This window comes from Lethenteron reissneri, unplaced genomic scaffold (assembly GCF_015708825.2).
Source record: "Lethenteron reissneri isolate LAM-NWPU_2019-01 unplaced genomic scaffold, ASM1570882v1 scaffold_437, whole genome shotgun sequence".
Taxonomy (NCBI): domain Eukaryota; kingdom Metazoa; phylum Chordata; class Hyperoartia; order Petromyzontiformes; family Petromyzontidae; genus Lethenteron; species Lethenteron reissneri.
Window position 1 is genome coordinate 27,886 of NW_026891959.1, and position 23,840 is coordinate 51,725.

The 23,840-nt window shown below is 45.9% G+C and overlaps 1 protein-coding gene across 1 annotated transcript; it reads right to left on the bottom strand.

Moving 5' to 3' along the window:
- Positions 1–2,210: 2,210 nt before the first annotated feature.
- On the bottom strand, positions 2,211–23,256 carry LOC133339847 (zinc finger protein 385D-like; the record flags this gene model as incomplete). The annotated part of the gene is made up of 6 exons (XM_061547980.1): positions 2,211–4,050; positions 5,876–5,986; positions 9,590–9,697; positions 10,910–11,091; positions 21,507–21,776; positions 23,070–23,256. Coding segments are annotated over 6 exons (1,101 nt in total), but the record flags the coding sequence as incomplete, so codon positions are not given.
- Between the last annotated feature and the right edge of the window lie 584 nt (positions 23,257–23,840).

The following is a 23,840-nucleotide window of genomic DNA, read 5'->3' on the forward strand; positions in this document are numbered from 1 at the left end:
CTCACATAAAATGTCCATAAATGCATAAACACCCGTTGTTTTGACGATCACAGTTTTAATAGTACTTTCTTTCAAAACTTTCACACTTTCTTTCAAAATGTCGATGTCAACTGGATAACCTTTTTGTGATTCCTAATTGATTGAACAGTATTGGGCCTTTTTGAAATGCTGGAATGGGTAGAGTCGCATTTTGCACAGCCACGTGAAGACAATCAGTAGCTTGCGGGAGCCGTGAGTGCTGATGTGAGCATGCTCACCTTGCTGACATACTCTGGCTCCATATATCTCAGACTCACTCCTTTAGACTCTCAGTTATGCCTAACATCAGTAGTGATTTTCCTCAGTTGGTCCTGGTCCTCCCCTAGGCCAATTCAGCCTCAAAAAAGAAACTGGCGTGGATGTTTAAACATCAGTGTTGGGGAGACAAAGGTGGACGGGAATACTTCAGGCCATACCAACCTTTCGTTCCGGCCATAACAGGTGCTTGCTAACATTATTTGCCCAAAGTCTGTATGACTAAAAGCGTTTATTCTTTGTATCTTTGTGTATGCCTGTGTCTATATATTACTTGGCACAGCATACATTCATCAGTGGAATGTGGTGTCAGAACCTGGGCTAAGCTTCTCCTAGATCGACTCAGCTTGAAATGGGTTGCCTGCTGTGTTTACATAAAACCTGCAATCCATCAGTGTACATGCAATGGTTAGTGGATCACATTCCACCTCATAATTGTGGTATGAGAAGTAATAGACTGCACATGAATCGTAAAATGTCATTAATTGTTCCTGATTTTCTATAAAGTGGCTATCATTTCACCGAAAGAAAAATTACAGAATGATGGCCAATATATGAAGAAACTTTAATTATTATTTTCTTCAAACTGCGATCTAATATTATTAACACTAGAATGTTGTGGTTGTGAAAAAAACACAATGCCTATTTGCATAATGGTATCTTATAATTTTTTTTTTATATATTGCATCTTCACCAATAATAAGTTGCACATGATGTCATAATGAAAGGTACAATACCGTAATGGGCTTTTGTCAGCATATAATCTCGAACATCTGGACTGTCCCGAAACGCAAATCCTCGCAGTACACAACCAAGCCAGGTGCTGTAACAAAAAAATGCCTTTCGCCTGTTCAACAACATCGATTTAAAGGCGGGGTTCATTCACAAAATGCGTTCACTGCCCTCCTGGGAGACATTACCCTTGGATATCGAAAGACCAGATTGCATTTACATATTTTTTCTCTCCAATTGATTTTCTGTTTCATTTACTTTTAGTACGGCTTGTTTTGTTTTGCCAAAACTGTAGGATGAAGGCAAAAACAAACAGCTCAGCGTCAATACAATTTAATTAATATCACACACGCCAGTGGCGTCTTGTAATTATAACAAAAACCCTATTGCATTGGAAAAAATATATTTACCCCAAAGCAGATTATCAGTACTCGTGTGTAAAGTTACAGCTAATAACAATATAATTAAATTGTGGGAAACATGCTGAATGCATCTTCATGTATAATATAAACATTCATTACTGCTTTTGATATACAGCAAAGTATTTTAATAAGCATACATATTACATTGTGCTGTTTTTTAAATGTTACATCTACATGTGTAGTAGGATTTCAGTGGTTTCTTTTGGTCATTAAAGTATGAAATTGTTTCATATTTTACCTGTAAAATAAATTAACTGAAGAAAATATGTAATGTGTACTGTGGCTAAACTTAAATTCCTGGCAAAAAGCTGAATTAAACAAAACATCCAAACTGCATCAAATAACTATTTTTTAGCAAGGAAAATTATAAAAATGCAATATAAAATAAAAACATCGCTTCATGTTCAAAATAAAAAAATGTACATGGAGCAAACATTTACATTTTACGTGCGCCATACTATCAGTTATCTTTGCAAGTGACAATAACAGTTGGGTAATATGTATTTTAGCTGTACAAATCTTAAACGAAGTGACATCTATGCTAAAAAGCTGCACAAACTCTCGAAGTTAATAGAGCAAAGCCTTGCCAAATTGAAATACGGTCAACGCAAATTCATGCTTCTGAGTTTTACCTTGGTAGATGTGGATTTGTGTCGACAACGATGGCACATTATTTAATGTATGACCATTGCCAAAATAAAACAAAGATCACGAGATGGGAAAGCACGAGACAAAATAAGACGCAGACAGATTATGGAAATAAAAATGACACGTTATTTATTGCAGTGACTGAGCAAAGCACCGGCTTATTCCAGTGCGATTTGATGATGAAAATGCCCAATATACAATAACGTTGCTCGCAACACACAAACGTACATAACATTGCAATTGATAATTTATATGGTTGGAATATTCCATTGTTTGCCAATACAAATTAAATGCACATTATGTTGAAATTCTATATTACACATATTATTGTTGACAAAAGTAATGGTGAAAGTCTGTCAAGAAATGCATCTGCTCCATTACCAAATGTATGCAACACGCAGCGACTCATAGCAGCCAAATGAACAACGTAAAATAACATTAAGAGATTAATAGAATAGCAGAACACCTTGCATTTCTTTATGACTTCAGAAGCAGTCATTTTGGACATCTCTTAGTGTGCTTTTGCCAATGCAGTTTTACGCTCAGATCGAGTATTCTGAGACAAACCAGGAGCCACCACCGCTTGTTGTGTGGGTCCCTACACACATTAATCTTCCCGTCATGGCTCGAGGAAGTGGCCAATTTGATGAATTTGTTCTCAATGACTGGACGATTTAACAATACCTCTGTTATTGTCATATCATGCAATGCCGAATTTAAACAGTATTTCCATTACATTTATATTCAGCAACATGTTCCAGAAATTTAATGAATATATTTTCAGCATAGAACTTCCCTTGAGGTACACTGGAGTACTGTATACATTGTCGTATTTTGCAGCGTATATGCACTTTCCCATGGGTTCACTGTCATTTCCTGCTCTTGGTGCATGAAGCAAATATGAGAATGTTTGATGGATATGCAATGTCACCTTGTCTTGCACGTCATCTGCCAGACACCATAGTAGCACAACTCGTTGTAATAGGTCATTTGGTATGGCAGGAAAGCTCGAGTAGTTTTTTACAATACAGTACAATAGAATCACAGAGACATCATATAAGGTTGCAGGATAAGCTGTGAAAAACTGTAAACATGGATATCTTTTCGCCACAGTCTTGCAAATGGTACAGTCAGCGAAACACAGCTATGCAGATCACATTCAAATTTTGCACAAGTATATTTCAGCAGAAAACACAACAGCAGTCGTTTTGTGTGACTGGACAACACACTCGTTTTGCAGCTCTATAAGAAGTCCCAGGATCAGTTGGCATATTGACAAAAGCAGACATATCTGAGCAAGGCACACCCAAGAGAAATCATCATGGCTCCTTGTGACCTCTGTCCACGGATCAGTCATATGCACACGCTGTGCCACGCACCATCACTTGGCACACACCAGACAGACTTCCATGCTGCATTGCAGCCTGTAGATATGTTAATCTCCAGTAAGATTTAAGGGTCGTGGGACCAAAGGAGCATACAATTCAAAAGTTCCACTCTCCACAAGTTGCACTTTTCTCATGTGTTCTGAACGTCAGGGATAGTCATTGGGTGTGACCTGTGCGAGCAAGATGCCAGTCGCACTGCTGTACGTAGTGGTATTTGCGACGCCGTACAGGTAACCAAATCCTCGGATTCTCAAACAAGAAGGGAAAGGCGGTCCGCTGGAATGAGCAGAGCGTGAACCAACCTCGGTCAAGATGAATTAGGATCAATAGGGGGTGAAAATTATTGGCCCGTGAGAATTCCGCATGGGCCCCGGGGCTGGCCTCAGCAGGGCTTGTGCCAAACCGTGGCTTGGGAAGAGGCTGGCGGCAGCGGCGGGCGCCGCGTGGAAAGTCAGCGGTGATCTCATGGCAACCGCAGCAGTGGCAGCCGCCAGGGGTGACGGCAGGTAACCTGTTGTCATGGCGGATGGTAACCTGGTCAGGTCCTCGTGGAAGTCCAGCTTTGCCTGCAGAAGAAAAGCTCACTAAGCACAGCAACGTACCGTACGTGGGTATGCAGTGTAATTTTTCTTTCTTTCGAGGTAAGTTTGACCCACTGACAAGCATTGTTAGGCCACCCTGCCCAGATGATGAATGCTCATTAGGACGAAAAGTGATTGGCTCTCCTGCTGTGGCTCTCCTGCTGTGGGCCGCCTAATACTCGTTTCTAATCCCTGTCGGTTCAAAGTTCAAGTTATATTTGTCACTGAGTAAAACTCACATTTCATATCGCTTCACCAAGATTTGCTCTAAACCCTCACTATATTAATGCCGTTAAACCACCGTACACAGTACATAAAAATTGTCTGAAATATTAGTAAATGTTTCTTCCCGATACAAGCATGCTCACGTGGTAATGCTACACACTTTCACTGTTAGGAAGTGTACATGTATTATGTTGAACTTCTATTGCACCATACGTAGCCAATTATGCTAACCAGAGTTGCGGGGGAAGGACTAAACTAAACACAAAAAGCAGGCCTAAAGAAATTCGTTTTCAATCGAGATTTTAAAGTGCATAGCTCCAATGGCTTTCTAATATCGGAAGGAAGAGAGTTTCAGATGGCTGCAAAAGCGCATCTGAAAGTGCGCGGCGCAGTGACCAAAATATGTAGCACTTCCGAATTGTAAAGGATTTATGTGCAGTCGAGTGGCTGCATTTCATTATTATATAATGCATTTCTAAATGAACTCGTGGGTTGATATGCACAGAACGATGGACGTGAAGACGTCTCCATCTTTGTTTGATGGTTGGCCAAAAATGGAGATTGGGGAAGTAAGAAATTGATGACAGTAGGCTGGTCGGGCTTGGAAGGAGAGCTGGCATCAGGGTTCATGTACAGACAGCGGAGAGAGTAGGGAAGCGATAAATACATTTTTCACACATGCCTGGCGTCCACATGTCAGAGCGCTGCTTCACTCTCATGAAATGTGGGCCACAGATTTTTCAATCCCTCCCTCGTGTATATTCAATATATATTACACACAATAACAACTAATTAGTGTCCAATACGCAAAGTAATTTCTAACAAAACTGTACTGATTTAAATATAACACAATATTTATTTTCTATACAATGTTTTCCTTTAAGGAAGCATTATTGACAAATGTCTTTTTTTAAATATAAGACGAATTATTGTGTGAAGGAAACGTTATATTATTGAACATTATATATAATAATAAAAATTAACTAGCCTTCACGCATATGTGTAAAAATAAAGGCACACTGCAAAATTCACAACAATCTAGAAAATGTGTTAGCATGCTGTTATGAAACATTCACCAAGTGCACAAACACAAGCACTTGCGGCCTATACACATGCTAAAAGATGTAAAAAATTGTACAGCACTTAGCTAACATTCACGGAGAACTGTGCCTGTGATTGGTTATGGTAAAATATCAAATTGCGTTATAACTCATGTATTAAGCCAACACTTGTGATCTTGCGGGGGGTGAGGAGGGTGGTTACTTGTGGGGTTCATAGCACATTGCGCTATGAACCTGACAACCCGAGTTTGTTTTGCAGCCACACCCCTGACCAGTGTAGTGAAGTATGATCAAAAAACCCTCAAGACAAAATGTCATCCAGAAGTGTCTTGATAAAGGTCTGAACATTATTATTAATACTATTTATCTCATGCCGCCCATTGGCGTGTAGAAATACAGCCAAGTCTAACTGTTCATAGTTCTTCTGGCGTTTAAATAAAACGTCAAATGTAACAGTTTCAGTGTTTGCACAGCAATGCTGTGGTTCATCTGTGAGCGGCAAATCACGCTCTGAGCAGTCCCACCGTGTAGTGGACATTGGTGGCCTGGAAGGCAGCAGCGGCCGCCGAGAGGGGAGATTGCAGAAAGCTTAACCCCAGCGAGTTCAGCAGCTCTTTGCGGAAAGTCAGTTTAGCCTGCGAGGGGACGCAACACCACACACATGATCCAGTAACTGTTTGTAGAAACCATCGCGGTTGAGCGAAAAAACAATAACGTACTTAGTTTAACACGTAGGTTTTCACGACCAGTATTATTTATAGGTTTTTTGGTTAGATCGCGTAAGTGTTAATGTGTCGCAACCCTCCACAACCTGACACGGCCAATCATTAAGAAATGTGACATATTAACAAACACACCGGTGGGCTGAAGAAGTAACTCATTGGCGTTTTGTTAACGTGACACATTTCTTACTGATTGGCCGTGTCGGATTGAGGAGGGTTGCGACACATTTATACTTAAGTGGCACATTAGGAATGGACCACTCTTTTAATTATTTCCTTGTGCAACAAGGGAGTAAAGTGTGGTTTTGTGAAAGTCCTGATGTGCTGTGCAGTGCATCAATGCATGTGTGTACAGCAGCATGTGATGACTGAGTTGGGCCTGTAGGTGGCTGGCAGGGTTATTGAATAACCGCACTTGTATACCAGTCACATGATTTATGGCGACTCGGTTCAAGAATTGCTGTGACACACGTGCTGTTGCATCTCACAGATAAAGGACCCAAAGGTTGTTTTTTATTGTTATAGAAATAGTCTAGACTTGTTCTCGACTTGTTCTAGACTTCAAGCTTGGCTTTGAATTGTTATGAAGCTTTCGTGACTGTAGGAATCCATACTCTTTGGTTCTTTCGGTAAAGTCACGTAGGTAGAAATAAAATAAAACAAATCACGATGTTTCGATCGCAACACATAAGAAAGGGGGGAGGAGCAAGGGGGCAGCGAGAGAGGGGGGTGTGGAGCAGGGGAAGGGGAAAGCGAGGCTGGGGGGGAAGTAAGCGGGGCTAGAAGTGGGAAGCTGAAAAATAGACTAGTACCCGGCGGGCATGATGGAAACAACCACAACCAGTTCAGGCTTTACCTGGTTAATAAAATCCTTCCAATGATTGCTCAATTTGTATCCATCTTCTCGGTTGAAGTTAGGTCTATGTTTATATATCTGGATTGCTTCATGAACAAACTATCAAAGGTTACTTTCCCTCCGTGTAAAGCCTTAACTGGTTGTGGTTGTTTCCACCATACCCGCCGGGTACTAGTCTATTTTTAAATCCTTTATATTAAGTTCGCTTGCTTGCTTGCTTGCGTGCTTGCGTGCTTGCTTGCTTACGACCGTGCAAATCTTTCAGTCGTTTTTTAACCCACTTCCCGTGATCCAATCGAGCTGACATTTTGCACACAGACTCGTTGTGCGAGACAATTAATGTTCGTGAATTTTTTTTTCCAAAATTTGGGCTAGAAGTGGGAAGCTGAAAAAGAGACTAGTACCCGGCGGGCATGATGGAAACAACCACAACCAGTTCAGGCTTTACCTGGTTAATAAAATCCTTCCAATAATTGCTCAATTTGTATCCATCTTCTCGGTTGAAGTTTTACACTGTTTAGGGAAAACAAATTAAATATTTAATTACCAATTGCTTAATACTGGCAGACAATCATCTGACCCATAGGTGGCAGCCATCTCAAGCCAGAGGACGAGAGGACTCTAGCCGCCACGCATATAAAGGATTTATAGTGAAAAACTTTGTTTTTACGGGTTATACTTATTCCGAGTTACTTTCCCCCCGTGTCTCACACTCAGCTTCCCACTTCTAGCCCCGCCTACTTCCCCCCCCAGCCTCGTTCACGCAGCTACTCTTCCCCTGCTCCACACCCCTCCCCTCTCTCTCTCCCCCCTTGCTCCTCCCCCCTTTCTTACCTATATAACCTCTTGCCACGGCAGCTCTCTCGCCTACTTCGGCATTTTTTCTTGCTGTGGTTGTTCCATCTGATGAGGATTGCTTGTGATGCGATCGAAACGTCGTGATTTGTTTTATTTGATTTCTACCTACGTGTCTTTACCAAAAGAACCAAAGAGTTTGAATTCAATTGGAGGGGTTTTAGCACTGTGCATTGTAAAGGATGACGTACTGTAGTTAATACTTGTAATTCTTAATTCTCTAACCCTAATACTGTTTATTCTATAACCATGCTCATGCACCCAGAGTATGACTACTTGCAATGCTATTGAGAATATAACACATGTAAAGTAGTAAGTTGTACAATTTTGACAAATGCATTACGTATACTGTACACATACAGCACAGATAATGGGTGTAAGATACCGATATAAGTAGATATTATAGATAGACATACAGCTTAGGATTAAAGCAATATTTCAATAGTGAAGTGTAAATGTTATTGTCAAAGACAAAGATGATTTATCAGTAGTAGAATTGGGTTTAAGAGAAAACTGTTATTAACCAGACGTGTACACCAGTAACGTGGTTAATGGCGACTCGGTGAAGATTGCTTTGTGTGACACACGTGATGTTGCATTTTAAAGATTAACCACAATAAATGTGTTTGCCCTCGATTTGGAGCACCTGCCCACGTCCTTCATTTCGAGTATGCAACACGCGATCTAACGTAAGAACCTTTATTAAGAATAACATACCTAGTTTGCTCCGAAAAGCCTCACTGCACATAAATTCCTGATTGAGTATTTTGGGTATTTTCTTCTATTTAGAAAACTGAAAGGCATGCAGAAACCCCACACAAATCCGAGGATAACTCTTGAAATGTCATACTGATGTGTCAGCGGGCTACTTAATGTACTGTCTTATAAAAGCCAAAAAAATATCCTGCAGGTGAGTGTTTCACGGATACTGTGATCTCTGCATGATCGACTTAACCCACCATCAAGGTGGCAGATCACAGGCCTGCGCCAGCACAGCCCATTCATTGGGATTAAAATTCACATACAGTGGAAATCGTGAAAGTTAAAATCAAATCCATTATTTAACAAGTTACAATGCCAGCCTGCCAAATTTCAGATTCATAAATGTAGATGATTGTAAAATTTGTGCCGAGCTTAAAAGAAAATATCTTCACGGTGTATTATTTGCGTAATGAACTGTTTTTTGTTAAAGCACAAGATTTATGTTCTAAAAATAAGGGTTCTTTCAGGACAAATATATTCATGTTTTATAAGAATAATTATCAGAGCATGTAGGCTTAATGAACATAAATGTACGATGCATGCGTGAGTTACAGTAATGAAATTAGAGTCCAGCTACACGTTGCTCTTGAGCAATCATACTCATCAGCAATTATAGCGATTGTAACGTTTCCATGTAACATTTAATTTCTATGTGAAACATGTACGTAAAACAAGTGCTGAAAGTATTTTTTTCCCATTCACTGTGCATGTCGTACCTTCTACATATGGCACACAGGCTAATGACTGCATAGCTATAAATACCAGGAATCAATATTAATTAAGGGTTCTTTGTCCGAAAAATCAATGTAATTCACCTGTTTTCCTCATAAGCTACCAATGCTTTGTAATTTACAATATATTCGACCAAATATATATTTTTTAAGTGTTGTGCTTTATTGGATGTTTCGGCTTTGTGTACCTGGAGTAATTATTCTGTTGATAGTCTCCGTTATTATTAGAGATTTTTAGGAGCCACAAAAAAGCACGCATGCTGTCATTACAAAAACACGAATTGCAAGCATCACTCCCCATGGCATACTCACGAGCAACGAACTCCTGTTACTTGCACGCTGAGCTTTGTTGTATGGACAAAATTTGGATTTGGAAGCCTTTCCCGTCAGCTTGTCCTTATGCTTTCGACTCTTTATGTGCTGCGGGAGAAAAGACACGCAGCATAACACCGCTACAAACCAAACAATGCAGCGGAGACTGCAGGCAAATTAAATAAAAAGGTTATGTTTTCAAATGCAGAAACGCACCGAATGGTTAATATGCAAGGCAATTATAATAAGCACATGTTTGGTTTTATTTGGTTATAAGTCCTTAACGGTTACATTTCATCGTGTTTGAAATGAATATAACAATAATTTATTCTCCAAAAAATAACAACATAGTTTATCTCTTAAGAAAAATTAAAACAATCGCCTCAATGTAAATTAATTCAGTGCTCACATAATTTCACGTAATAGTTCTGAATGAACACCAGGCATAGCTATACAATAATAATAAAAGTTAAGTTTACTTTATTAAATTGTATGATGAATATTATTGGAATAATGATCACACATTGTTTGGATCATTATTATCTACATTTTATTGTTCATTGCAGTATTATGCTGGGTATTTGGCTCTGTGTTCCCAGAGAGTGCAGTGTTTATGAGTATGTGAGTAGTTTTACAATCTTCAAACATGACAGCAACACACCGATGGCACATTATGCAGAAACAATTGATGAAAAAAATGACAAGCATCCAGAATAAATCTGTACAGACGATTGGGGCAAGTGCTGTTTGTGAACACCAACTCAGGCTGCGGATGATAAGCGTAGAATGGATGAAAAAATAACAAGGAATGTATGTATTTTTAATATCTTTCGCATGGTACTTTGCCAACCGTACTCATCCAAAATGGGATGTTGCTAAAGAACAATGCTGGACTAAGTCAGCCAGAGGAGGTTGGCATATTGCGGCCATGTAGTGCGAGGCTCACAGGGAGCCCGACTGCCACACTTTATCCTCTTTTGGAAATTTGAAGGTAGAAGGCCAAGAGGAAGACAAAGATGGATGTAATGGTGGTGGTGGGATAACATTAAGGAGTAAACCCAGCTCAACATGGGGAGCATATTAAGCTGGGTCCACTCATTTACCAGTGACATCCGAACCCAGAGCTGACACCGATGGATGACTGGACTAAGGCTAGGATAACGCAAGAGGGTGACGTGTGCGAGCATCACTGGTATGTAACTTGTAGTAACTAATGGCGGGGAATTGAACCCAGGTACCCAGAATGCTAGCACAGCATGCATACCATTGCGCCACTGATACCCACGCTGGATGAATGCACACATCCTTACAGGCGGTCACCTGCTGCAATTGCACCTCCGAGTTGACCTTTACATCGCAGAGCTGGCACTGGAAGTTCTTGGTGGGGGTGCCCGACATGCTGCTGGTTGCCTTAGCTGCTTTGTTTCGGCCCATGTGGCGCAGAAAAGGTCTTCCTGAAGCCCTCACATCCTTGCCCTCGAGCGTCGCCTTGTGCCGTGCTCCTACCAAGAAGGAAAATGCCCATGTGGTGTCATGTAACATAATTTCCCCCTGGTTGTCTTTGGAAGGAAATTATTCTATTATTGTGGTAATTTGATATGCTCACAGTGCAGAGCTGAGAATGTCTCAGCGAACATTGCTTCAAAAACACTATTTTGTAAGCATAACAAATCACCATATTTTACTTTAAACGATTAACTGATAGGAGTGGAATACATTTCAATGCAACCAATCTAATTGCTAATGTGCTGAAAATAATACAAATAGGAAGAGAAAAATATGGTTCTTAGCGAGTGTATTAATTATTCTTCACACTGTAGTTAAGTTTGAATGCACGTTGAGAGAAAATAAGCTTTATTGTAAAAACGTAAACATTCATCTTCGTACATGAATATCACATAATCGTAACTGTCTATATACTATTTTTTGGTCACATAAAATAGATGCAAATATTTTAAATTGCATTTTGTTGGACTTTATTTATTCTGGTGAACTTCTAAAGATGGGAAACATTGACTTCATCGGTGACACAAAGCAACCAGCTACAAAGACGTCTTAAACCTCCACCGCTATGACATTTTCTATTTAAACAAATTAAACATTGAGTGACGATACATTAAAATACAAACATTACCCGGTGTAGTGAGTTCACCAGACAAAGTCAAAAGGCCCACACTTTTCTTAATTTCCCGCGAACTCACGCCGCACGCGTCCACCCTACTCCGAGTCCCTCCAAGAAGCGCCCCAATTGCCCGGCCTCTCCCGGTGATGTCACCTCTCTCTCTCTCTGGGCGTTCTCTCTGTCTCTCGCCCTGCCTTCTCTCTCCTTTTCATCGTGGCGTCATGCTGACACTGTAACCTTGGATCACGAGAGTATATCTACCCTCGGATCACGTAAGTATTAGCACTACATCACCCCCCCCCCCCCCCTCTGAAGAGAAAGTCGTCCTCGACTAAACATAACCCGTACAAATCCAAGGGATTCGGGGTAACCCTGATGGTAGAGGAGAAAAAAAAAGTATTTTCGTCAATAAACAAGCAATTTCGAACTCAACCAGAGTCCTGTCACTTTGTGTATGTAGATGTGGAATGCATGGCTATACAGAAGATAATTTAAGACATCAACAAACGAATAATCGTAAGACAAGACGGTAGATACAAGGAGTCAATCGGACCTTCCAACCGTAACATGTGAACAACTGACGAACAACCTCCGGCGTGAAAGAACGACAGTGTAATTTTTATCCCCGGTCCCGTGGTCTTGCATGCAGTGGTTGTCTATCACTGTGGAAGCATCACCCGGGACCGTGCCCAGGTAACCGGGCTGTGTAGTTGCGGCTCCGTCGGATTCTACTGCACCTCCTTGGTCACGGACGATCCTGGGAAAGGAAGGCATCCTTTTTGAGGTTGGTTCGTCGCAGCAAGTGACTTCCCTGACCTCAGTAGTGATGATGGTGAGTGAAGGGGTGAAGGTGTAGGTGATCGTGGCAACCCGGTTTTCGTGTGTGTAGTGGGTGCTCTTCCGAGTGTAGTGGCACATCCGTGGTAGGCTTCGACCAGTCCAGCTTAAGACAGGCGAGGTGTACATACCATCGTCGGTGTTCTGCGCCATGGCAGGTATGGGGGTGTTGATTACACAGGAACTTCCTGATATGGTGTTGAGATTGGTCACGTGACCAGGAAGTTACGATTTAAGAATCTCTAAGCCATGAGGCAGGGTGTCAGCCATTACACAGAGTACAAAATGGAGGCACAAATAGCGTCTCAGTGAAGACAGGTTCATCTACTCATTGTGGGACTTTAAGAAGCGGCTGTAAGTTCGTTTATGTTATAATACTGGGATTGATGTTATGTTAGGATTGCCATTATAATGCTGTAAATGCCTTTATAATGCTGTTAAATTGTTATGATAAATATGAGGCCTAGTTAACAACGAAGCCTGCCACTTGCATTATTGTGAATGTTACTTGTAGTTGGATAAGTTGAGCCAGACTTGTACCCATGTAACTTTAATGCGATCTTGAGAGCAAGGATGAAGAAGTATCTCATACACAGTTCAGTGTTATGTGCAGCATTGCACATTTAGGCTGCAGTATGGTGATTACACGATGTGACCTTATTTAACACAGTAGCTTATTTTCTTGTGTAGCTATAATGTGGGTGCCTGGTCCATCCAGGACCTATTGTTGAGTTTCATGTTATCTAAGACAATGCTATTATTCTCCTTGTGATCATTCATTGTATCAATATTGAAAGTATTAACATATACTGTATTTTGTGCTGTGTTTTTCCATCAGTTTTACCTCGTTCAATTAATTAAATACGTTGGAGTCAGATGTTCACCCTGGCTCTGAAAGTTTATTGAATGCGAGGTAAATACTCGGATAGTGGTGCAACACAGCGCACAGCAAGGCCGAGACAGTCAGTGTCCCAATTGGACCCATTGGGGCATGAGAATTTCCACCACCTTTACAGGGCTCTGCCATGGACGATACAATTTGGGCGAGGTCCCCAAGGGGACCTGTGGGCAGTGCAGCCACGCACTCTCCCACTTTGAAGGGAAGGGGTGTCACTCCGTTTTGCCTAGCCCATTCATTTGTGGAACAGGCGAAAGCCGCCGCAGCTTGTGCCTCCTCCCTCACCATCTCCCACTGCTGCATGACCCGATGCACCGCTATTTGCCATTTTGCAGCCCCAGCTAGGAGGTCAAAAAGCTGGCGCTCAATGGGAGGGTCTGGCTCCCTACTATACATCAAATAAAATGGAGTATATCCCATTGACGCATGCGGGGATAACCGGTATGCCGCCAGGACCCCCGCATATGTGTAAATCCAGGTACCTCTGTGTCCCTTTGACCACCTGACATAGCATGGAAGTGGTGGTGCGATTTAGTCGTTCCACCATCCCATCGGTTTGTAGGTGGTATGGAGAAGTGCGCACTTTCTTAGTGCCTAGGATGTTGCAGCAGTTTCAAAGAAAAATTTCAACCCTGGTCCGTTATAAGTTTTTCAGGGACACCTTTGTCCATAACATATGCTTCAATAAAAGCATCTGCTACTGACTGGGCAGTTTTATTCACCAGGGGCCAATTTACCGGCCATCGCGTGAAAAACTCGACACCTACTGGCAGATATCTGTGACTTCTGTTGGTACGAGGCAGGGGTCGCAATATATCAAGGGCCACCAACTCATTGACTCGCGAAACCTCGATTGATTATAGGGAAACTTTGACAGGGTGTGCTGGCGGTTTCCGCTACCCCCGTTGTGCTATGTGACCTAAATATCTGACGGAAGGGTGTGTGAGGTGGAATTTCGAAGATTTGAGTTTTAAATGTGCTTCCCTTGTATGTGAAAAAACCAGCCTCAACCGGTGTTCCTGAAAGGATCGTTTGAACACAATTACGTCATCCAAATATATCATGCAAATGTCTCATTGGAGTCCCGTCAGTACCAACTCCATGAGCTGTTGGAATGTGGCTGGTGCCGTTTGTAATCGCATGGGGAGACAGTTACATTAAAATAACCCCTGCAGTGTCCTAAAGAGGGATTTGTATTTTTAATTCTCATCCAGCGGTAGCTGCCAAAATCCCGATGATAGGTCCAATGTAGAAAAGTATTTGGCTCCCGTAAAGGCATCCAAGGAAATGTCAATCCGTGGTAGCAGATAAGCGTCTTCCATTGTGATCTTATTTAGTCCACAGAAGTCAATGCAAAACCGCAATGAACCATTTGGCCTTTTGACCAGGACAATAGGGGCCCTCCATGGGCTCGTAAATGGCGAGATAATATCGACCCTTAACATCTTGTCGATCACCCTTTGTATGTGAGCTTTCTCGACTGGCCCCCATGCGATATTCATTTTAGCAGATAGGCGGCGCGTTTCCCATCTCTATGTGATGTGACATTAAATCAGTGCAACCTTAATTGTACGGTTCCTTACTAAAAATGTCCTCAAAGTCTTGTAAAAATGCCAGAAGGGCCTGACGTTGTTGCTCGGACAAGTTAGCATCCTGTGCTGCCATAGTTTCTAGCCAGGGCATAGCCTCCTCGCTCGCAGGATCAGTTTCATGCGCCCTTATTCCAGCTTGCACTTCTCCGCCCCCTGCTGGCATGGGCTGCACATGTGCCAAACCGTTCCCCGATGTATTGTCACAGGTGTGTTTGCCGTGTTAAAACCCTGAATAAACAATTTTTGGTGGCGACATAGGATGGTGTCCTCTCCTGCTACGGCTTGTCGATCCTTGATCGCCATCACCGGTGATACCAATACAGGTGTGTCTGGTCGAGCCGTCACAGATGTGTGCGATATCCAAGGGGAATTAATATTTGTGCTGCTGGGGGCACCGTGAGCATCTCATTCACGACTGCCTGCACCTGAGCTGACGTCCAGGTATCGTCCGGGCGTAAAAAACAGAGACGTTCCCCCGATGGCATTTCAATGCACCCCTGGTCCATTACAATCTTGATAGGGAGTTGATTCAAATAGTCTGTCCCCAGCAAACAGGGAACCGTCAACGTGCTGGAGATGAGTACAGAGCCTTATATGACCAGTTCACCCACACAAATTTGGGTCTCTGTCCCAAAATCGCGATGCTCCCACCATTTGCTGCTACATAGAACGATTTGTACAGGGCGCACTGTTGGGCCCTGTGGGGAAGCATATCAAAAACGTGCAGGGATATAAGTCACCGATGCTCCCGTATCTACCAGCATCTCAACCATCAATGCCCCCACTGAGCCTACCATCACGGATCTGCGGCTACCACTCCCCTCCATGCCAACTTGCACCATTGTGGGCCTGAAGCCAGCAACCGTTGTGGTGGACAAATCGCGTATGTACGAGGGGGTTGTGATCGTCGGGAAGTGGGCAGGTGTATCGACTGGGGGAACGTAATGAAAGGTCTGAGATGGGAACTGCCATGGTGTTCGGGATGCCACGACTTGCTTGCTGTTGTACATAGGGGTGGAGAGTGGCTGTTGGCAAGAGGGTGGCCCCGGTAGAGCAGCATCCATGCGGCACCTGCGTGCAATGTGTCCTGCGTGGCCACATCAGTGACAGGTCACTGGGTTTCGCGTCCGGCTGGATGCTCCGAGTCCCTGGGGTAGCCAACGACATGTCTTTTGGGTAGGTCTCCGAAATGTCCCCATACAGCCACCAACATCCCTCCCCCAGGCAGCCCGGCGTCCATCTCTGCTTCATCATCTTCTCCCATTTTTCCATATTCCCGGAACCCCCTCCGGTTCTTGATGAGGTGATGGTTCCGCCAATTTACTTTGTGGTCTCATCACCTCATCATGGGCTCATATGTTCTTCGCAATCCACAAGAAGGTCTGCCTGTGCTAGCGCTAGCATATGGTCAGCTACCATAAATTCCAGGGCCACCGCATTAGGCCTGGGAAAGCAGCTTGTGCTAGGGACACAAGAACACTTCTGTAGGCCAAAGCTGATTCTCTTTCTTCCCGCTGACCGGTTCTGGAATCGTCTTTTAGCGCTGGATGGCAGGTTAAAAATCTCTGATATTTCTCGATAAGCTTTTGCAGGGTGTTTTTATTCTCCACCAGTATGGTGGAGTAAATAATTAAAGCATCATCGCTAAGGGCCATGGGGAAAAGCCTTTAGTGCCTCATGCTCCTTCCATTCTAAATAGGTGTATGCTGCCTCAAATCGGCGAACAAATGCTCCCCAGTGTCCTCCTTTAGTCACACACTTTTCAAAATGGCCTAACCTGCGTGGTCGATCGGCGCCCTCTCCTTGTCGCGGTTCTGATTCCCTGGGTAGAATAAATTTGGCGGCCTGGCTGCGGCTACCGCGCACATCTGACCGTTGTACAGCGCCTCCTCACATGGCTCCAGCACTCTGCGCTAAAGCTCAGAGCAGCCACTACTGCTGGGCGTAGGGGATTTCATGCTATTTCTGCTCCGATGGCGACTAGCGGTTTCGGCCCCCACTAACAGTGATTCTACCCCCTCCTGAGGAAATTCTTCCCTGTCTCTTTGTGGTTCCAGCACTATCAGTGGTGATCATGGAGCCTCCGATTGACCCCCCTGGCACGGTGAAGATGGGGCCCATCGGTCGGGGTGCCACACTCTCATCCGTCAGCGGCACTGGCTCCTTCATCTCCGACATTGTCGTCTCCAGTGGTCTGACCTGAGTGGTGACCACCACGGCCGTCGCTGTTGCCTGCAACTTCCCCGTAGTAGGGCTTCCCGCTTGGCCGAGAGGAGAAACTGCTGCAGACGCCAAGGGAGTGTTGCACTGCCGGGCTAGCAGCCAACCCTGTCCTCCCGCAGCTGTGCAGGGAGTATTGAGTAGAGTGTTGTAAGTTGGTCGACCCGACCGCCCAGGGCCTCCTCCTCGCGCGGGGTCGAGGGTCTCGGACATGGTCACTCCTTGCTTTCCGCTGTCTTCTCATGGTTGGGGGGGCTGTTCTGACCCAGTTTTGTAGACCATGCTGTCTCCGGATCACGGCCATCCACGCTGGGAGTAGAGGCACGTTCCTTCCCTTATTCGCTGGGGTATTTTATTTACCATGTCGAGGCATTGTGATCCCACTGCTGCCATCAGTTGTAGTGATCCACCAGAATGAAGTCAGAGGGGCCACACTTTTTTTATTTCTCGCAAGCTCACGCGCCGCACGCATCCACACTACTCCGATTCCCTCAAGAAGCACCCCGATCACCCCGCCTCTCCCGGTGACGTCAAATCTCTCTCTCTCTGGGCATTTTCTCTGTCTCTCGCCCTGCCTTCTCTCTCCTTTTTCTCATGACGTCACCCTGACACTGTAACCTTGGATCACGTGAGTGTTTCTACCCTCGGATCACGTAAGTATTAGCACTAAACCCGTATGAAAACAAACCGACCTGAAAGAAATATAGATTTTTACAATGTTTGCATGTTTAGCTCACAAACGTGGCTGCAGGTTACATTGCCAATCACAGGTGCACGCTTTGATCTTTCATAAAATAGACCCAACATGAGTGAGCGTTCTTTTTCATTCTCTGTTAAATACTATCTATCAAGGTCACAGTAACACAAAGAGCTTGAATGATTCTTTTGACGGTTTTTCTCAACAAAGTTACATCTGTTCACGATTATGCAGCAACTTATTTACTTCAGTTTGTTGAGGAAACACTGTATTTTAAAAAAAATGTGAATAATTTTATGACATGGATTTTTACACTAACGCAGAGGAAGGTCGAGCTAAATTAAATAATGAATTAGGCAAAGTCGCTTCAAATATCACATTTCTTTACAGAAAGTGACAGTAAAAAAAATATACGCAGCACATTGCTACATCCAAACGTGGGGGCCGCTGCAGGCCCGAATTATACCGCCGCGTCTTCGGCGTGGCCCGTTGAGGCTGCAACGCCGTGGTCCCTTGCCGCGTCGCGGGACGACGCCGTGGCTTCGTACGCCGCCGCTGACAGGTGGGTCGCGAAAGCGCAGGCGCCTTCACACCTCGCTGCATCTACGGCATGGCCCATGGGGGCCGCAACTCAGTCGCACTTCGCTGCGTCTACGGCGTGGCCCATGGGGGCCGCAACTCAGCTGCACTTCGCTGCACCTACGGCGTGGCCCATGGGGGCCGCAACTCAGCCACACTTCGCTGCGCCTACGGCGTGGCCCGCGGGAGCCGCAACGCTGCCACCGCCGCACCATGTCGCATCCGCCAGGTGGCCCGCAGGTGCCGCTTGGCTTCCACACCACGCGGTGCCGCGCAGCCAATGGCAGCGCCGGTTACCCAACGTTGCGCCGTTTGTCGCGCAAGGGGGCGACTGGTCGGCCTTCCAGGACTGGTTCGACGCGGCATACATGTCGGTCGGCTGGTCCATGGAGGAGGCCTTGCCGGCGCTTCCGACCTGCTTGGACGAAAGGGCTCTGCAGGCCTTCAAGTCCATCCATCCGGCCAATCGGGCTACACTCCCGGCGGCCTATATCCAAATGGCCAACGTTTTTGAGCCGCCGTCCTGCGCGCAGCTAAAGTTCTCATTGCGGCGGCGGGAGGAGGGGGAACTGCCGCTGGCCTTCTGCTGCTCGCTCCTGGCCCTGGCGCAGGCTGTATACCCTGACCTGTACGGCAGGGCACTTGATTCTATGGCCTTGGGGAAGCTGCTTGACCTGGAAAGGGAGCTAGGAATTGCTGTCGATCAACAATGATCGGCAGATCACATCCTTGGTGGTCGCCGAAAACATTCAGGCGCACCTCTCCCTCCGCCAACGGCCTCAGATGGCGGCGTGTGCGGGGGTCCCGTCGCCGGACGGGGGGGCCACCTCTCAGGGGGTGGACACCCTCGCGGCCCTGGCGATGCCCGATCGTCGAGGAAGGGGGGCGGGTGGTCGCTGTCCGGAGCAGCAGGGGCGGCCGGGACCTTCCCGTCCGCAGGAGGCGGACACGGTGGCCTGCTTCCGCTGTGGTCAGCGGGGCCACATTGAGCGGAGCTGCCGGAATGCCCCGGGGGCCTTTGAAAAAGGGACTCCACCTTCTCCCAGACCCTCGTTGGCATCGGGTCCGGGGCCCCAGGCGAGTCACGACGCATCATCTGCGCGGCCACTCCCTTCACCTCATGCATCTAGCAGGGCTAGGGCCCATCGTCATGGGGTTGTCCTCAAAGGGTCGGGTGCACCATCATGCACCCGACCTCACACGTTGGCCCATGGCATGGCCTCTGGTCGATCAGTCGGCCTCTTCTATCACCGAGGCCTTCGTCCAGGGGTACGTGTTTGACAAGGGCGCGCCGGAACAATTGTTGACTGACCAGGGGTGGAATTTCTCGTCTAGGTTGCTCAAGGATGTGTGACCTCCTTGGCACCAAGAAAATCCGCACCTCGACCTACCACCCCCAGTCAGACGGGATGGTAGAGCGCTTGAACCGCACCCTTATGTCCATGCTGTGCCACCAGGTGAACACGTCCCAGTCAGACTGGGACCTGTTCGTCCCGGGGGTCTTGGCGCGTATCGGTTGGCCCCTCATGCCTCCACGGGATTTTCGCCTTTTTATTTGGTGCACGTCCAGATGGACGTTGGCTCCTCCAAGAAGGGGTCGGCGGTGCCGACCCCTTTGAAGGTCGCGCTTGACCGGCTGCGCGAGGCGCGACAGGCCGCTGCCGAGAATTCCGCAAGCCGACAGGCGGCTAATGAGCGGCTGCCCAAACACCAGGCAGCTGGCCTCCCGTGGGTAGCGGGTCAAAAAGCGTGGCTGCATTGTCCCCAGGTCCCCGTTGGCACATCGGCCAAATTGCATCGCCCTTGGCAGGGCCCCGTGGAGGTTGTGGAGGTCCGCCAGCCGCAATGCGTCCAGATTCGGTTCGGTCGCCGGCAGTGGATAGTGCACCCGTCCCGGCTCAAACGTTATGTTCCATCTACCCTGGGGGATCCACCCCCAATTCCGGAACGGCCGGCTGATGATGTATCCGGCGTGCCTGACCGGCCGGGTCTCGTTGACGGAGGTGACGTCCGACCTGTGTGTGTGCCCCCAGGCCCCTCCCGAGTGAGGCCGACAGAGACCCCCCGGTCACCGGGCCACGGCGGTGGGCCTGTTGCCCGCTGACAGGCCACCTGCATACCCGCTCGAGGGGGATGCGGCTCCAGTGACGGCCCTGATGGCCGTTCAGCGGGCCCAGCCCCTGGCGCCCGTTCGGCGCTATCCGGCGGATGAGGCCTTCTGGCTCTATTTTTTTTTTTTTTGTTGTTATGTTGTTGTTGCTGTTCTGCTTGAAGGGCCGTGCTGCCCTAAGGTTGAGTTTTCTAGCAGCCGGTTTTACCTTCAGGCACACGAACTCGTGATTTTTCGGTCTTCGGTCCGTGTGGGGCCCCACTTGCGGGGTGATTGCTGCCGGGTCGGCTGTTTGTTTTCACGGGGGGGGGGGGGGGGTGATGTAGAGGAGTAGAGGAGAGTGGTGACGTTGTGTGCGCTGTCCGGTGCGGTGACATCACGGGACGTGGGGTCGCACGCGCTGGGCAGTGCACGTGACGTCACGCCTCAGAGGGTATTTAAGAGAGACCCCGTGACGTAAGCGGGGTCACTGGAGGAACGGGGATAGTAGAAGGGGTGAAGAGGTAACCAGGGATAGTGATACGTGTTAATAAACCCTGGCGGAAGCCCCTAACTCACCTCCGTCTCCGAGTACGTCCGTCGGAACTACTCAACACAATGAAAAAAAAATGGTAAAAAAGTAAAAACAGAGCAATGTAATAAAATACACTATTAGACATTATTGTAAAAAATAAATAAAAAGTGCATCCCATGTGTTAGTGAATTCTTTAATATTTTAGGTAGGATATTAGTTTTCAGATTTAGATTTTTTTTCTGGGTTGGGACCCCCAGACACCCTGGAAGATTTGGTCCTCCCCAATGTTGACTCCATGGCTACGGCCTTGGTGTAAGGAAAGCTAAGGTACGTGCATGGAGGCCTCACCATTGTTGTGAGCGTCCAGTTGAGACTGCGAGTTGACGGCCACCTTGCAGATGCCGCAGTACAGCAGGCGCTTGGCCTTCTCCTCGTCCGACTCGATGATGGCTGAAGCGGGAGCAGCACCGAGGCATGCGGCGGCGCCAGCTGCTCCCTCGTGCGCGGCGGCGTCCACGGCGCTGTTTCGCTGCTGGGGGACGGGGCTGCGCTCACGCCCCCCCTGCTGTGCTCCTTCGCACTCTGGGGTAGTGGAACTCGTGCATTCACTGTGACATCCTGAAGGACGCGTGCGGACAGAGGAGAGAGAGCACCGCACGCAATGGATTCACACGCCCGAACCTACAGACACTTCAACGGAATCCCTCCTTTATTGTGCATCTACAGACGCTTACTGTGGAGCGATTTCCTTCAGTTATTGACACTGCATTAAACACAACCTTTGCCTACGAAATATAAGTCCTGTCTATATTTAATTCACTGCAAAACATTTCCAAGCAAGCACAGTGGTGGCATCTCTCCTTCATTAGTCGCCCTGGAACAGTGGGAGAAATTGCACATTTACTATGGACTCAGCTGGTGTCTACATAGGCTGGGTACTGCTGATTTAAAGCAAAGTGGTACTAATTGTATCTACCTTATCAAATACTGTGCTGTGTTGACCGGATGTTAACTCCATCTTTTTATTGCAAGTCTTGCGTTTCACCAGAGCACCTCTTTATCCTTGTAACAAAAAAATACTCGCTTATTTAGTGACCCACGTATCTGAGAAACTTACTTTTTTTCACAGTGAATACGATGTCTCTCTTTTACGTTTGTCTGATCCACGTGTTTCTTTCTCTATCTTGCAACTCCCCAAGTTCATTGCACACTTTTCAGACAGTTTTTTCTCTCCGTTTTTATTGTGTCAGCGTTTTTATTTCATCGCCAGGTAAGATGCACTGACTGAAAACTTCTCCTTAAGGCACACTGGTATGTTGCTTTTCATGACTGCATTATGCTCAATATTCTAAACGCACTCCAACCTGCTTTTGCTTGCCTTTTTGTTTCATTCTATTCTGCCTTCAATAATTGCTCTAGGTTCACGCACCTGCTGTTTTACAGTAACATCCCGCCAACGTTTTTTTTATTTACTTGTTGTACATGACTTCGTCTTTGTTAAGTTTATCAATTATTTCCTGGAGTTAATTTTCATTCGCTGTTATAATAACTGCCAATGGAAGTAAATGGGCTTGGATGGGACACATCAAAAAAGAGACGATGGCCGATGATCCAGACTGGCTATGGAATGGCAGCCAAAGGTGTACACATGCCTTCGAGGACAGCACCCATGTAGATTGGGATGAGATAAGCTCATGGACAGATATGATATGGATCGTGGCATCGTAGGACCATGAAGGATGGTAACTATTTGGGGAAGCCTTCATCCAGCACTGGACACATCATGACTGGCTGATGATGGTAATGAACATTTTCAACAAAAAACTCTGCATTGCACAAAGTTGGATGTCATTAGATGTGTATATCTGACTAGGCAATGTACATGTTCAGAGATGGTTGGGTTCCACCAACCTTTGTGCTCAGAGCTGTTTGAAAGGGTGGTGGATGCCAGGGTGAAACTGGACGAGGAGGGAGATGTGGAGGTGGATGGGCTGCCAAGGTCAGAGGTAGCACCTGTGCTCTGTCTGGCCTTCAGGGCCTCCAGAGCTTTAAGCTTCTTGCAGTGCTTGCTGCCTTTGTAGTGAGCCTCAGCTTGGTTCTACAAAGGAGAATAAAATGAAAGACAAACTGTGCAAGGTCATGGCTCATTCATGAAAACCAGAAGCGACCGCTCGTCGTCAAACACTTAGAATAAGCTCTAATTGGCAGTCACAAAACATATCATGACAGCTGTAATGAATCATAAAGATTGTCATGTGAACAGGCCATCCTGTGAAGCTAATGAGTGGCATGTGAAAATGAATAGAATTATCGGCTCAAAAATAATGCGAATTTACAATGGCAGCTAGAAACATTCAGGCAATGGTATACATCATGGTGTATATTTAATGGTATATGGCATATGTCTGTCTGATATTCAGAGGTTTATAAACATACAGTACATGCCATACTTTGTTTTCAAAGCCGACATGTCATTCATAGGCAGTGTTTGCATGCCTCACACACAATAAACAGTCATCGTCGCCCGTACTGCTCAAAACAAACACGTGGTACTCCTGGGATTTGATGTCAAACATCATATGGTAATGGACGACTGAATGACAGCGTTAAGAGTGCAGCTCAGGATTAAAGTACCCTCGGAATATATGCCAGTTTAGCCAATGAGCAACTCATTGAAATTAG